Genomic DNA, 14,252 nt, shown 5'->3' with positions numbered 1-14,252 from the left:
CAGACATTAAGTGTTATGGTCATAATGTTAACCAGAAGCATGAAAACTTCAGGACTGTATCATGCATGCCAGAGGCTGCATCAGAACAAATACACGTGGTTTGTATTTCAGACTTACTGAATTGCTGCTAGAGGTCCACATTAACTCCAAACACACAGACTCACTCATGAGCATTAATTCCATAGGAAGTAAGTATGTAATTAGGGGTTAAAAATGTCAACTCAGACACACAACCCAGCAATTGGTTTTGACCATGCCATACATGTGCTTTTTGGCAGATTAAAAAAAATCACTTACAGGGTTAGTTATTAAAATGTTTCAGAACTAATCTAAGACTATGCAACTGGCCCCAGCTACCAATGAAAAATCATTGTGTGTTCAATAATTATACCATCTGTGTTCTTGATTGGTTCCTAGCTGCCAGACTAGGAGGGCATGTAGCAAATATCTAAGAATGAGATGGGATTAGGATAAGAGCTTTATCCTGGTCAAAATACTGAGTCTGGCATTTTTTTGGCTCTGTCATAGATGAAAAGTGTTAATGAATTATGTGTATGCTGGTTACATTACTGGACGCAGGGAGCCCCTTGCCTCATTGATGTGCAGACTGGCTGGATGAACTTATAATTTTCATCAGCACCAAAGGCAGATGAATTTCATGCAAAGTTGGCTTCTCCTCTCCCAAGAGATTGTCCTTCAGCCAAGAAACAGCTACAATAAAAGTCACCACGCCCAGAGGCAAGGGGTTTAGACACAAATTAGAGCATTTCCCATGTAACATATCAATTAAAAAAAAACAGAAAACTGCAGCTCTTGACCAGCCAGCCCACAATATCAAGTCCTGGGGCTGAAACAAAAAATTGCTAAATACAAAAGGCCCAATTCTGACCTTGTTTGGCCAGTGTGGTTACTCCTGATTTGCAAGGGAGGAAGTTGGGGCCTGTGGATCTGAGCTAAAGCTCATCAAAGTCAAATGGGAATCTTTCCATTGCTCAATGGGCTTAGGGAGAGTCCCTGAGTGCTGAGATTCATTTCAGTAGACATATTTAGTGAAAATCAATTCAAAATCTGATTTCTGTATCTTTGGCTTTATTTTAGATGTGCACATGAGGAGAACGATTGAACCTGAATTCTTTTTCATTTTTGTTTTTGTCTGCATTTCTTTCTTAATTCAGATTTCTGCTAGGCCTTGCATCCTACAGCCTGGAAAAATCAACAGTAGAGAATATTACAGTTTCTTTTAAGGATTGCACTATTGTTTGAAATCTATAGGCCTAGAAAGAATGCATAATTGGGAAACACAAAACATGGGGACTATAAAGCATGTATGATAGATGCACATTTATTTCCTTTATTTGGTTGTCCTTGTTTTTAAGATCAACAGTGGGTAGAAACAAGTGATAAGAAGAGATCTTCCCAAAGCATTTACCTCTATGGTTAGATTCTGCAGGTGGTAAATATTCTGTAACCCTTGTGAGGTGAAATAGTCGATGCAGTTTGGACACCCCAAGCCTGTTAAAAAACTGCAGAAAGAATTTGAAAATAAAGTGGCATTAACTTGTCAGGTATATATGCTGTGTTCTCAAGTGTCACCATTGTGGCAAAGCACTTTTGAATTCACGTGAGGGTATGGGGACATTTTAGTGGACTCATTTCTTTCATTTGAAGGCTTGGCAACTCTTCTCATGCTACTATGGTATTATGGGATGCAAGAAATTGGAAGTGTAGCAAGAACCCATTTCAGGGATCCTCAAAACTCCAGGTCAGAGTTTTCTGGGGCTGAAAAGCGTGAACTAATTTGGCATTAACGTTGGAGAGGTAAAGCTGATGGGACCACATTCATCCTAACATAATTCCACTGGCTTCAGCAGTCTTCAATGGTCTCGGTTAAATGACATATATGGAATTACTCCAGGGATTAATTTTCCCCTCTGAGCATCTTGACTGAGGAAGGGTTGTGGAATTTGGCCCTAAGTTATTTGGTCAGCAATAATTAATCTTGGCAATATAACATTTGGTGCTGGAATATTTTATGTAGCGCGCTTGGCTGCAGCTACAAAATGCTAGCACTGATTGTGCTACTCCGTGATTCTGGTAGTCCATCTAGGAAAACATCTGATGTATCAGTTCTTTAAGAAGGACATCAAATCACGGACTACAGAGCTGTTAATGTATGGATATAAATCCTCTACTGCAGTTTCCAGTCACCACTGGTCCAAAAAGGGGAAGAAGGAAGATCTGCGAAGTTCTATGCCAGTGTTTGACCTGCAGGGCAAGGTGCGTTTTCGTATCAGTCTACTAAAGGGATCAAGTTTTGAATGAATTTAATGAAAGTGAATAAGCCAAAGCTCTTTGCAGGTGATTTGTGTTTCTAACCAGCAAGTGGCTGGTGAGGACAATTTCTGGTTTCGTAAGCAGTGATTTCTCAGTTGGAACTAGTGACCAGTTGACCAGTTGCTACACATATTTTTGAAGGTTAGAGTAAAGGAAAAGAGCATGAAACAACAATGGACAACACACCACAGGTCCAGTGACGTCCCTACCTGACGAGGCTGGGGTCAGGGTTGTAGGGTGGAGGAGGAGTGCAGTGTGAACCTGAGACCATGGACTGGGAGGAGTGGCCTCCGTTCATGTCTCCATTGGATTGCATGGGGTGGCTGTTCAACATTCCAGGTCCTGAGCACAAGAAAAAGCAAAAGAGTTTCCATCTCATGGACTGTGCCCAGAGCATACAGGGGAGAACCATTCAAAAGTTTTTGATTTAATTTAACTCCAAGAAGCTACAACTGTCCTTTCCCAAGCACAGAGCCCCATTCTCCAGTCTGCAGGAGTAACCCACTTCAGGGACCAGAATTCACCAATCGGGTGGAGGAGGGGTGAAGAAGCTGGAGATTCCACCCCGACAAGCCACAGATTCAGGGGCAACCTTTGCAGCCAGCGGCTACAACGTGGATCCAGGCAGCCTGGCTTGGGCAGGGCTCTCTCAGCTATTGGCATGGTGAGTTGTTCCGAGCAATGTAGCTGTATAAGTGACTAATGACCAAGCCCAGGGTAACCTCCTCTGCTTGGCATGTGCGAGGGGGAGGAGGAGGAATGTGGAGCTCAGCGTAGGGAGCTTTGCACTACTTTACATATTGTTTAGCTGAGCGAGGCTGCTGTCTGCCTGGCTTCTTGGCCCTTGGTGATTGCAGAGCCTGTGTCAAGTAGCAGTGCGGGTGCCTTACCCATTGGGCCCAGGTTGGGCCCGGAGCTGGAGTTGTGCTGCGGTGGCTGCCCCACCAGCTGGTTGACAGACGGCAGTTTGTTGATCCCTCCTCCATGTACTTTGTTCATTGGCGAAAGGACAGGCCCGTAGGAGGAAGGGGACTGCAGGTGACTCCTGCTCGGGAACAGTGGCACAGTCAGTTAGACCCTAGTGGAGACTGAGCAAATCAAACCTCTCTAGGGACTCCCTCCTGGGTGTCACCAGATTCTCACCTCGTCCTTGTCCGAACTGAGATTTTAGCCAACTGCATAGCTGCACCAATGCAAAACCCTGCTCCAGACATGGCTGACATTGATTTAAGGTTGGTTACATTGCACTGGTGCAAATCGTGCTGCACCCCTATTGGGGAAACCGACTTCTGTACCTGTCTGGAATGTGCATGGGATGCAGAACAGCTGGCTTCACCTTAGGACAGATACCCTAGCAGGGCTCTTAAGGGCATTCTAATACATAGCATTTATACAGCTTCCCTCTCCACTGCCCTGTGCGAACCCTAAGGGTGGTCAGGCCAGCTTCCTGGATCCCTGTTTCGTCCTGCCGTTAATTTGATGCATCTCTGGAGACCCCGAGTGGCGACAGTGGACAATGTGGTCATGGAACTTACTGCCTTTGCAGGAGCTGCTGCTGCTGTTGCCGATAGGAGTCGACTAGCTGCTGCGGGACTAACTCCACGAGCTCCAGACTCTCCTTTATCTTCATGAGGATCTCAAAGTTCTCCCGGCCACGAACCTGAATGAGGGACCAAGGCAGCCTGTACTTGTCACACAGCCAGTCCCACCTTCCCCATCCTTTATCCGGCCCCCTCAAGGGACAATGTGAAGACAGCCTTAAGCACAAGCAAGGCAAGCAGCTGCCTGGGGTCCCATGCTTCTAGCAGAGCCAGCCTCAAGAAATTCAGTTGCGACTTATGGTCCCCTCTAGTCCCCTTCCTGCAGGAGCAGAGTAGGGGTCTGATAACATGTCCCCTCCCTTAGCAGCAGGAAGATGGAGTAGCCAAGTCCCTGGCCGTGCGAGTGGTGCTGAAGGCACACAAGGCCAAATTCCCTCTTGCCACAGTGGGATCAAGGAGGAAGGTGACTTGCAGCCTTGTTTTGGAGAAGGCTATTTTGCCCCGGGATTGCAAAGCAATTCCAGTGCATGATTCTTGCTCTCCACTCCTGCTGCTTGGTGCTCAGTGTTCATTGCAGACTTGCTCCCACCCTGTTCTTCACTGTGCCCTATCTTAGCCCCATCGGTCTTGCTCCTTGCACCCTGTCTGCCCTCTGTAAGGACTCATCAGGCCTGTAAGCGCCAGCCACCCAAAGCAAAGCACTTCAGTGCTGTGTACTCCTGGGAATGCCAGTCCTTTCAGCTAGGTAAAATATCCCTTCGTTTCCCTTTGAATTCTGGGAGCTGCTCCCCCATATCCTATCCAGGGGCCAGCGCCACTGCATTCCCAGAGCAGGGCGCAGACACGACATGCAGCAGCAGATTTGATACTTACTGGGACATAATACATTTCCTCTTCCCCGTGTCGCCTTTTCTTGACACCAGCCCCTAGTGCTGGAATCCCTTGGGGGCTCTGTTTGAAAGCTGAGGAAGGAGACGGGAAACAGTATTATGGGAAAATCAAGTTAAATGTGATCATCTAAGTGGCCACTCCCTAGTACTTCCATAACATTAGAATGGGAACTGTGTTAGAATAAAAGCACTAGCTCCTAGCAGGGCAGGCAGCTGCTAACGGGCCCAGCTGAACGAAAGCCAGAACCCAGGAGCAGGGAAGCACAAGGCTTCCCTGACTACCAACAAGGGGAACTCCAAGCCCATTGCTGGACAATGCAAACCTTACTGCACAAACGTAACTATGACTCCAGCTCCTAAGGGGACAAAGAGGGCATTGCTGCATGGCCCTAGGCGCTTCGTGGTGATTTGCTTTGTTAAAGCTGAGGAAGATCAATACAGATCATTAAATTCACCCACTTGACAGGTGACTAAAAGATGAGTTATCACCCTTGTGATAGAGGGCGAGTGAGAAGCTCTTGAGCACGAGCAGATAAATCGCCAGGATCCTTCTGTAAGATTTTACTGCAAACAGTTAAATAACTGCCCTGAGAAAGCTTAGCTCAGCATGTGCCCACTTTATTGGAGGGGGGGAGGATTAGTGATGAAATACAATATGCTTTTCCTCTGCCTCCCACTTCAGCCCCCTGCCCTACACTCAACAGAGGTTTTGTCTGCTGCTAACCTATCTCTGGGAGGAGCAAGGCTTCAGAGTGCAGCAAAAACTCCCCTGTAAGTAACTGACCAATGCTGGATGGGAAGAGAGGGGGCAAAGAATTCCTTTCTGATGCCTGCAGAAAATAAGCTTAAAGCTTATGGACCATGTTAGTTTAACTATCTTAGCACTAACCAACACTTGCCTTTAATAATGATGATGATGAACAAATAGATCTGGCCAGTGAAGCACCCGCACTAATAATGCCACTCTGTTTTTCTGGCTGCAAGGTTTATATCTGACGACAGCTGGATTTGAGCAATGAAGTTTGGATCAGAGTATTGCTCTTCAGCTAAACTTCACCACCCAAGTTCCGAGTGTTCGTTGCTGCTGCCCCTGGAAGCATGGGCCATGCCGTGGGCAGCAGCCGCTCAGCAGTGCTAGGCAGTGCGGAGCTGGGGGTCTCACTCGGAATCGAGGGTCCCCCTTTCCTGAGAGGAGGACTCACTGCGCTTGTTGATGTTGCCATTTTTAGCTGCATTTTCGTTCAGGGCTTGTTGCTCTCGGTAATGATCTTCATCGGCTTTCCGATCTCGACCGGGACAGGCGCAGATCCGCCCTTCAAAGGATCTTCTCCCCAGTACCTGGCCGCTGGGGAGCAGAGTAAAAACCCAAAAGTATTTATTTTTTGGGGAAACTACTCAGACTAAACCTCACTCTCTATGGGGCTGGGTTTCTGTCACTTGACTTTGTGTTGATCAATTATTCAAAAAGCTTTTAAACACTCCAGAAAATACTAAAAAGGTGACAACCCCCTACGCCCCGCCCCCAAAGAGTTCAGGATAAGGAATTCCCCTGCGGTGGGCATTTTACAAGGGCTCTCTGCAGGAATTTGCTGAGCTCAGAAGGCCAAGGCTGCTGTACATATACACTAGGCCTGATGCAGCACACAAGGTGCTGTGTTCCATGTAAGGTCTCAAGATGATGCACAGGCTCTTGTGCAGGGCCCTTTGGCTGGGGGTGAATTTCTCCCCAGTGGACTTCATCTCCGATTGGCAAAGGGCTAATACAGTTACACCCTGGGAGACGGGAGGGAGCAAGAGTTTTTTCAGGCTGTGAAAGATGTGCAGGGGGAGAAGCCCAGGCCCTGTGCACACCCACCTTCCCCACACACCCACCCTCTGAGGCTCTTCATAGTCACTAACGTCCCCATCAGGGAATGCAACTTCCCACTCTTCACTGTGCTTAGGACTCTCCATGCCAAAGATGCTTGGTCAGGAGTTTGCCTTGGGCTGCAGCTTCCAGAACTTTATGGGCCATCTTCTCCTCTAGGGCTCTTGCAAATCAATCTCGGGGGTTTTGCCAACTCCTCTGTTTCACTGCTGAGGCTCTCCCCAGCCCCAGATGTGAACTGGGTGAGGCTCTCTCTAGCTATTTACTCAGCTGAAGTTCAGCTCGTAACCTTGTCCAGGAGGCCCCAGGAGAGCCAGACTCAGGAGTGCGAAGGGGCCGGGGGGATGTCTGTCCTTGGCAGCACAGGTACCATAAGAATGACTCACTCTCTTGTCTCCAGGGTTATAATGATGAGGATGGGTCGCCTGTTCATCCCTCCCACACAGCTGCTGTTGCACATGAAATTGTACAGAATGGTGGTGAACTCAGTCCCAACCTGCCCAAAAGAGAGTAAATGACATCATGGGGGGGGGATTGTCTGTGTTGGGGGAATATTCATGGAGGAAGGCAGGGAAGATGAATTTCTGACCCTTGCTCTAAAGAAATATCCCCTCGAAGGGGGATTATGTAGCCACTGTAACTGCATAGCGCCTATGTTACTTTCACATCAGCCTGGTTTTGTGGGACCTTATCGCTAGATATTTCATTCATTGACCTGGGCGTGTGACATTGCAGCTGGAAATCAGCACCACAACTGCACTAATTTCATGGTGCCCTAGGGGGCGTGCTAAGCTTTCCACTCACCATTTTTATTTTATTTCATTATTGGCCTTTTCTGCCCCTGAGCAGTGACTAGCTGGGCCGAAGGTTCTGTTAACCTGCACAATGCTCTCTGCGAGCCCGGTGGGTCTGAAGCAAGATTCCCCTTTAAAGGGAGATGCTTCGGCAAATCCAGAAAGGGAAGGAGACAGGCACAAGGTATTTGCTCTCCGGGCTGTGGCAAGAGAGCGATTACTCTCCAGACACTGCAGTGCCATCACGAGCCTTGGCAGGGATCTAAATTCCACAGGGTGGATGCTGCTTTCGGCCACCCTGGTGCCACTGGAGTCACTGCAGTGTTGGAGCTAGTAAGGCAGCTATAAATTTATTTAAGAAAACTATTATCCCTATTTCCACCCTCCCCCCAGCCCTCTAATCCTCTTCAAGCAAAGAGAATACCTGTGGTGGCTCATATGGCACCATTACACTCTGCCTTCCCGTGACCGGGTCGTCCACGTACTGAGAGAGATTGTTGCCTTCCACCCGAATCAAGTGGCTGGCTGGAGCGGACTGGCCTGCAGAGGCAGACGGGAGAGTTAGAGAAAAAACCCTTCTCGTGGGCTTGCCGACCTGCGAACATTGCACGGAGTGATTATAAAACAGTCCTGCAGTGAGAGGTGGGGACTCCCTAACTACCTAACCCCTTTAGAAAAAACCCCCCTAGCCCCATTCTTTCCTGCTGCATTTGACTGGGCTAGGCTGCATTTTCAGCAGGCAAAGGGTTCTGCTGGGAGCAGAACATTGTAACAGCAGGAATCTCCTGCAACACTTCGGGCTCTGATTCTTTTGTCTTCTGTAGGTGGAGTCTAGTGAGGAGCTCAGGGTACTGGCTGGAGCCAAACTGAGTCCAGGCTCCCTGCCTTTCTTCCTCTGAACGTTTTTAAGGGAGATGAGATCAGTGGGCAACATTTTCAAAAGCACTTAAGTAGCTCTGCTCCATTGATGTACAGGGGACTTAGGCTCCCAAGTAACTTAGGTCCAGATGCTCAAAAGCATTTAGGTTCCTAACTCCAGTGAAATCAATGGACACTAGGTGCCTAAATACCTTTGGGGATTTGGAACTTGGGCACTTTTGAAAATTCTATCCAAGTGTTACAAGCAGCAACTTAAGGAACTTGTAGCTTAGCTAGAAGATGAAAAATCTCTAACAGGCAAGCAGCTCAACCATCGAAATAATTTGCCTAGGGAACTTGCCCTGGCTCCCCTGGCAGAGGGCTCCAAGAGGACAGACAGCACAGGGAGAGGTAAGGTAAAGGATGGTGCTGTCCTGGCACAGAGTGGATGGAGCAATTAGACCAGGTCTGAGCAGAGGCAGCGCTAACAAGCCCTGAAAGCACTGCCTGAGCTGTCTCACCTGCCAGCAGTTCAGTCCGGGGGCTGCCAGGAGCGATGGTTCCCAGCACACATCAGGCAAAACATGGTGGTTTCAGCTGAGCTTCACAGGCAGCTGTTTGGTTCTCAGAGTGAAAGGAGGGGGGGAAGACTCCTGTATACAGGAGTGAAAAAGCAGGGTCTTGAAGCCCACCTGTCAGGTGTCACGTGGCCCTGTTCATTGTCTAGTGCAAGTCTTGGTTATGGGGAAGCTCTGGGATACAGGTTATCAGCATGAGACAGGTTCACCCAGAATCATTGTCCCCACCTGGGAAGCAGAGGACGGAGACACTGACCCGCTATTTGAGGGGAGGAGACCAGCTCTCACCATCATTAAAGTCACGTCCCAGCTCATGGTTGGGGCAGCGCTTCACCACCTCTGTCACGTGCTCTGCCTTCTTGTAGACGGGCATGGCCCGGATGACGGTGCCTGGCGGGGGCGGCGTGGACACTTTGATCTGGATGGGGCATGTCTTGGCGATCTGACAGTAGAGCTTCTTCAGCAGCGGGGAGTACTGGAAAAGAGCAGGGAGAGCTGGGCTTAAGAGCACATCCCTTGGCGCGGGCAAAGGGCGCTTGGGGATCAGGTGGCATCAGGTGTGTCACCTGGTCTGCAGCCCTGTTCCTCCACTGCCCCCATCTTCATCTGCCTTTCTGCACCCTGGCTGCACCAGAGAGCCAGGCCGTGCATGTGCCTCTGGCCAGCACACCTGGTTTTCACACGGAATGCGGCAGGGTTTGCTAGGGGGAAAGGTTTGGTGGCATCTCAATGAAAATGATAAGCATGTAAAGGAGGAAGGGTACTGCCCCCCCACCACCACACACACACTCACCCTGGGGAGAGCAATGGCCAAAAGCCACATTCTGCCTTCATAACTTATACGCCTGCAACCTGACAATCCTCAGGGCTGGGTCCAGCAAGTCACTGGGGCTGCACAGGTCTGAGGCAGAGGGCTGAGACTGCAGAGACAGCTGCCCGCTGGCTGATGGCTCCCTGCCCCCTCCACGAGGGAAAAGCAACCTGACTAAATGCAGCCTGGCTGCACAGGGGTCTGTGCAGGCGTGTGGGACAGGAGCTTTATGTGCCATGCCTAGACGATAAACCCAGGGCTTGCATTCATATTGGGTTAAGGAGTTAGGAGACAAAAACTCACCCCCGCCCATCCCTGGTATCTGCCAGCTGCCTGTATGACCCTCCCCTATGCGCATAGCTCAGCAGGGATACCTGATCAGCTCCCTGAGCCCTACCCTCATCAACCTGGGCTAAGATTCCCCTCAGTGAAGATCTGGGGATTTTTTTGTTGGTGGGGGAGGGGAGGGAGGCTTATTCCAACATGCTGGAACAGGCAGGTTTGCTCAGGGATCCCAAAAATTCACCAGGAGCTAGAGGAGCTGTTCTGCACCATTGGCTCCCTGCACAGACATGCTGTAACAAGTCGGGATGAACTGGATGCAGAGGGTAGGAATGGAGGGAAGAGCCCCCTTTACAGTGTCCGAACCACTCCCCTTCAAATGGGGGGAACCAATCACCCCCACACACACATACACACAACAAACTTCTAAAAACCTAGCTAAAACAAACAGGGGCAAACCCATAAAGAGCTTTTCTCATCAAGACACAATTCCCTCTTCCCTGCCCGGTAGCTCTGAGAAGGAGAGCTGTCGCTTGGCAAAAAGACTTATGCTCTCAGTGAGTTTTCAGCCCCCAATCAGCAGATTTTGGCGGTGGCAGTGTGGGGGGGAAATCAGCTTATTATTGTTCTTGATTTCCGAAGACTAAATCTCTCCCTTTTCAGGATACGAATTCCCACAGCCTTGGGCCTGAGCTGCTGTGGGGTGCTAACTTTACAGCATCTGATGTCTGTGCTTCTCTTGGACCATCTATACACTTGGAATTAGCCTGATTTCACCCCTGGGTGTAGCTGCCCCACTACAGAGCTTTAATATAGATGGTGAAGCCAGCGGTTGCCCTCCCTGCAGCCAGGCTGAGTATCACTGGCACAGATCCTAGCTTTCCTTTGCTACATCAGAGCTGCCCCCCGGCTGGCTGAAATCGGGGCTAATACTGCATAAAGCCCTGGCCTCAGAGGCCAAGAGTTCTTACTGGAGGGTGGTTGCCAAAAATCAGTTGCTGAACCCCTGATGGCCTCAGATGAGTTGAGGGACGCGCTCTGAATCCAGCTCCAGAGAGGGAGGCACCTCCACACACAAGTGCTTACTCTGCGGTGTATTTCTGGTAGCTTTTCTGTAGCCTGCAGCTGTGCCAGCAGGGAAGGGAGAGGTCCAGGGATCACAGGCACAACCCTATGACATGGTTAGGGTTGGTTTTGAAGCAGGGTCTCCTGGATTCTCACTGCATGAGCCTGGGAAAGTTACAGGGATAAGCAGTGTCTATGCAACACGTTAACATCCTCTGGATGGAGGGTCTGAGGGAAGCTGTGTGACCGCCCCCAGTAGGGCACCCATTCCCCAGGAAAAACCTGCACCCACGTCCTTTTGCTATTCCAATATGGAAATGACCAAGACTGGAGTATTGAGGGGACTTATTGGCAGCAATTCTGAAAAACCAGGGTTACTATTCAGTGCTTAAGCGGCATCAAGGAGCAGCTGACCTCCCTGTAACAAACGGGAGCTGGAACTAAACTGACCCAACTGACGGCGGAATGGATCGGGGTTGCAAGCGCCCCTGCGGGATTTACACAGCCCAGTTGTACCTGCACCTAACACAGAGCGTTCAGTGCCAGGCAGCGCGGTACCAGAATGATATTGCCACTTTGAGAGAGTTCAGGGAAAGCAACAAAGATGATCAGGGACTGACGTTTGAGAACTGATTAACAAAGCTACATTTGTATGTCTTGGCTACAAAATTACACCATGGTGGACACACACACACACACACTCTCTCTCTCTCTCTCACTCTGTCAGTCAGAGCCATGGGATTCCACTTATGTTACAGTAGAGCTGAAAGCCTGTCCCCAGATCGGGGCCCCATTGTCCTGGGTGCTGCCCAGACACAGGAGAGGCAGACCTGCCCGGAAGAAGGTACACTCTAAATGAACAAGGAGGATCACCTTCTCTCCCTTGCACACAGGAGGAGAGGAGAGGCACCATAAGCTAGGAGCTGAACCCAGCTCACAAGGCCGTCCTTGCACTGAAAGTGAAGAAAACAACATTTAAGAGTAAGTCTCACTAAACGCTTTGTAGCTGAGAGCCACGTAGGAAGACAGCCCCGGGGCCATTGTGGAAGACCCACTGATTTGGTTTTTAAAGCTGCGCTGCACAAAGCAATACAATAGGAACCAGCCTTGTGCTGATGTGCGTTGAGGCTTCTGTTCTGCTAGGCCTGGTCTTTTCCATTTCTAACTCTATTAGCCAAGTACTGAAGCATGCCCACTGCCCACTGAACGTACACATGGAAATAAGAAATGTATTTTTTTTGCTGGCATATTCTCAGGAGGAGTTGCTGCAGCGTGGCATTCTCCATCACTTTGGTACCCAAAAGATCATTATTTTTCTGGACACTTTGAGCTCTAAAGGCTCTTGTTGTCAAACAGAAGTTTAGAAGTGCTCAAGCTTAGCACTCTGCACCCTACAGCGGGTGAAGAAAATGGACATTTATATTCCTCTGGCTTTTCTGCTCCTCCCCCTCTCTGCTTTCTGTGCATTTCAACCTAAGTGCCAACATGGCAGGAAAGCAAAGAATTGAAATAATTACTTGTTAAAGAGCCAATTTTTGCCTTTTGTGTCCTAATCACTTTGAGGTTATTGTGCCAATGTAAAGATTCTTTGTCTGCTGGCAAAGGGCATCGCTTGAGAAACACAGGTATTCCTTTGAAGTTATTTAATATATCACGTCTTCCTCACGTTGCCTTTCTCACATCAGGCTACATGACAAGCTGCTGTTGTGTGCACTGCGTGGGGTTTCTGTAATACATCATCAGTGGTGAATGCATTTCCACAGATTGTTCTTTGAAGTAATTCTGCATTGTCCTGCCACAATCTCTGGCCTGAGTTGGAAGTATCTGTATAGAACCTAATACATGTGCATTACACAACACTACCAGAGTATCCAGGACCCATGTAAGTCACACACACCTGAATACTTGGGCCCACTTTGGGGCACTGTGGGAGTGATTTTCCAAACAGCTTAGTGCCTCAGTTTCCCTGTACCTAAAGTCTCTCAGAACTTGTTATGCCTTGTTATGCCGCTAGTGTTCAGTTTTGTACGGCTTCCTACCAGACTCCAGAGCAGAGAATAGCCAGAAGGGTCCAGTCTGACCAGCCAGTCTAACCTCAATATTACTGTAGCGGAGACTGAAGACACTGTACTAAAAAATGTCAATTGCAAGGGAGATATACTGTAGGGGAGAGAGAGAGACAGTCAGACAGAGTGGTGCTATAGCCCCGCAGGCAGTCTGAGACGTGCCCAGAGTGGTTGGTTGTATCTAGAAAACAATTTTATTTTTACCATTGAAATATTCTCCATAAGGCTATTATAGGATGTGCTTGATAATGTGAAAGAGAAGCAAATTCCTGCTGGTTGGGAGCTGCCATTAAGAAAGGCAAACCCTGGTGTTTCAAGTGCACAGGTTTCGTGGGTGTGCTATTTGCCTCATTGGAGAATCACTAATTAGCATTGTAATGATACTTTGCATTTAGATAGTGCTTTTCATAGGAGGATTGCAAAGCCATTGCCCAGCATGAGCACATACTATTAGCCACGTTTTCTAGAGGGGAAACTGAGGCACAGAGACTTGCCCCAGAGCTCACAATAATCTATCTAATTCCCTTGGACTAACCAAACTTTCTCATGTAAATCCAATTTCATGGTCAGGTATCTACCAGGCTTAAATCAGAGTACAGGTTACACAGCAATTAGTGTAGGACCTACCAGCTAATCTCCCTGAGCATGTAATTACCACAGCATGTACCCCACCAAGTCAGACCTGTGCAGTTACCCTGCAAGTACAAAAGCACTTTCATGGTAATCACTGCCAAATAAAGTACCACATCCGCCAATAGATAAAAACTGAGCATGGAATCTGGCAGGGATGGGAATACCACCATCCACAGGTGTTTGTTCTCAATGCAGCAATTCCCAGAGCAGGGTGGGCTCAGCTGGGCTGAATTGCTCCAGGAGCTGAGCTTATGAGAGGAGTGATCTGAGGGCTAGCGCTTTCCCCTTATGGTTAGGGGCTGAGCTGGAGCAGTCATTAGGCCTTGCTGTGGGCAGAGATGTTCTTTGCATAGTTGCTCCACAGATCAGTGGGTAGCTGTTTTGTTTCCTGTCCTGGGAATGTGTGTTGGTTCTGGGGTGCAGCCAGCTATGGGTAGGGACAGCGTAGGGCACAGTGCAAAGAGCTGTAAATGAGGCAGCAGGAGGAAGTGGTGAAAAGGATGGCAGCCTACTCTGAAAAGCCAGGAGGGAGC

At 48.9% G+C, this 14,252-nt stretch overlaps 1 protein-coding gene across 4 annotated transcripts in view; it reads right to left on the bottom strand.

Annotated features, from left to right (window-relative positions):
- TP73 (tumor protein p73) overlaps positions 1 to 14,252 on the bottom strand; it is a 74,765-nt gene that overhangs the window by 5,043 nt on the left and 55,470 nt on the right. For 3 of the 4 annotated variants that reach the window (XM_030537418.1, XM_030537417.1, XM_030537419.1), the window contains 9 exons: positions 9,151 to 9,337; positions 7,851 to 7,966; positions 7,019 to 7,128; positions 5,968 to 6,110; positions 4,749 to 4,837; positions 3,870 to 3,994; positions 3,225 to 3,379; positions 2,544 to 2,676; positions 1,430 to 1,523 (listed from right to left, as the gene is read on the bottom strand). In XM_030537418.1, the coding sequence (XP_030393278.1) occupies positions 1,430 to 1,523; positions 2,544 to 2,676; positions 3,225 to 3,379; positions 3,870 to 3,994; positions 4,749 to 4,837; positions 5,968 to 6,110; positions 7,019 to 7,128; positions 7,851 to 7,966; positions 9,151 to 9,337 (1,152 nt within the window). The remainder of the gene's footprint in view (positions 1 to 1,429; positions 1,524 to 2,543; positions 2,677 to 3,224; positions 3,380 to 3,869; positions 3,995 to 4,748; positions 4,838 to 5,967; positions 6,111 to 7,018; positions 7,129 to 7,850; positions 7,967 to 9,150; positions 9,338 to 14,252) is intronic. The other variant, XM_030537420.1, reaches the window with a different exon arrangement.

Source organism: Gopherus evgoodei, chromosome 18 (genome assembly GCF_007399415.2).
Source record: "Gopherus evgoodei ecotype Sinaloan lineage chromosome 18, rGopEvg1_v1.p, whole genome shotgun sequence".
Taxonomy (NCBI): Eukaryota; Metazoa; Chordata; order Testudines; family Testudinidae; genus Gopherus; species Gopherus evgoodei.
The sequence above is the reverse complement of the archived record's forward strand: the minus strand, read 5'-3'. Positions and strand labels throughout refer to the sequence as shown.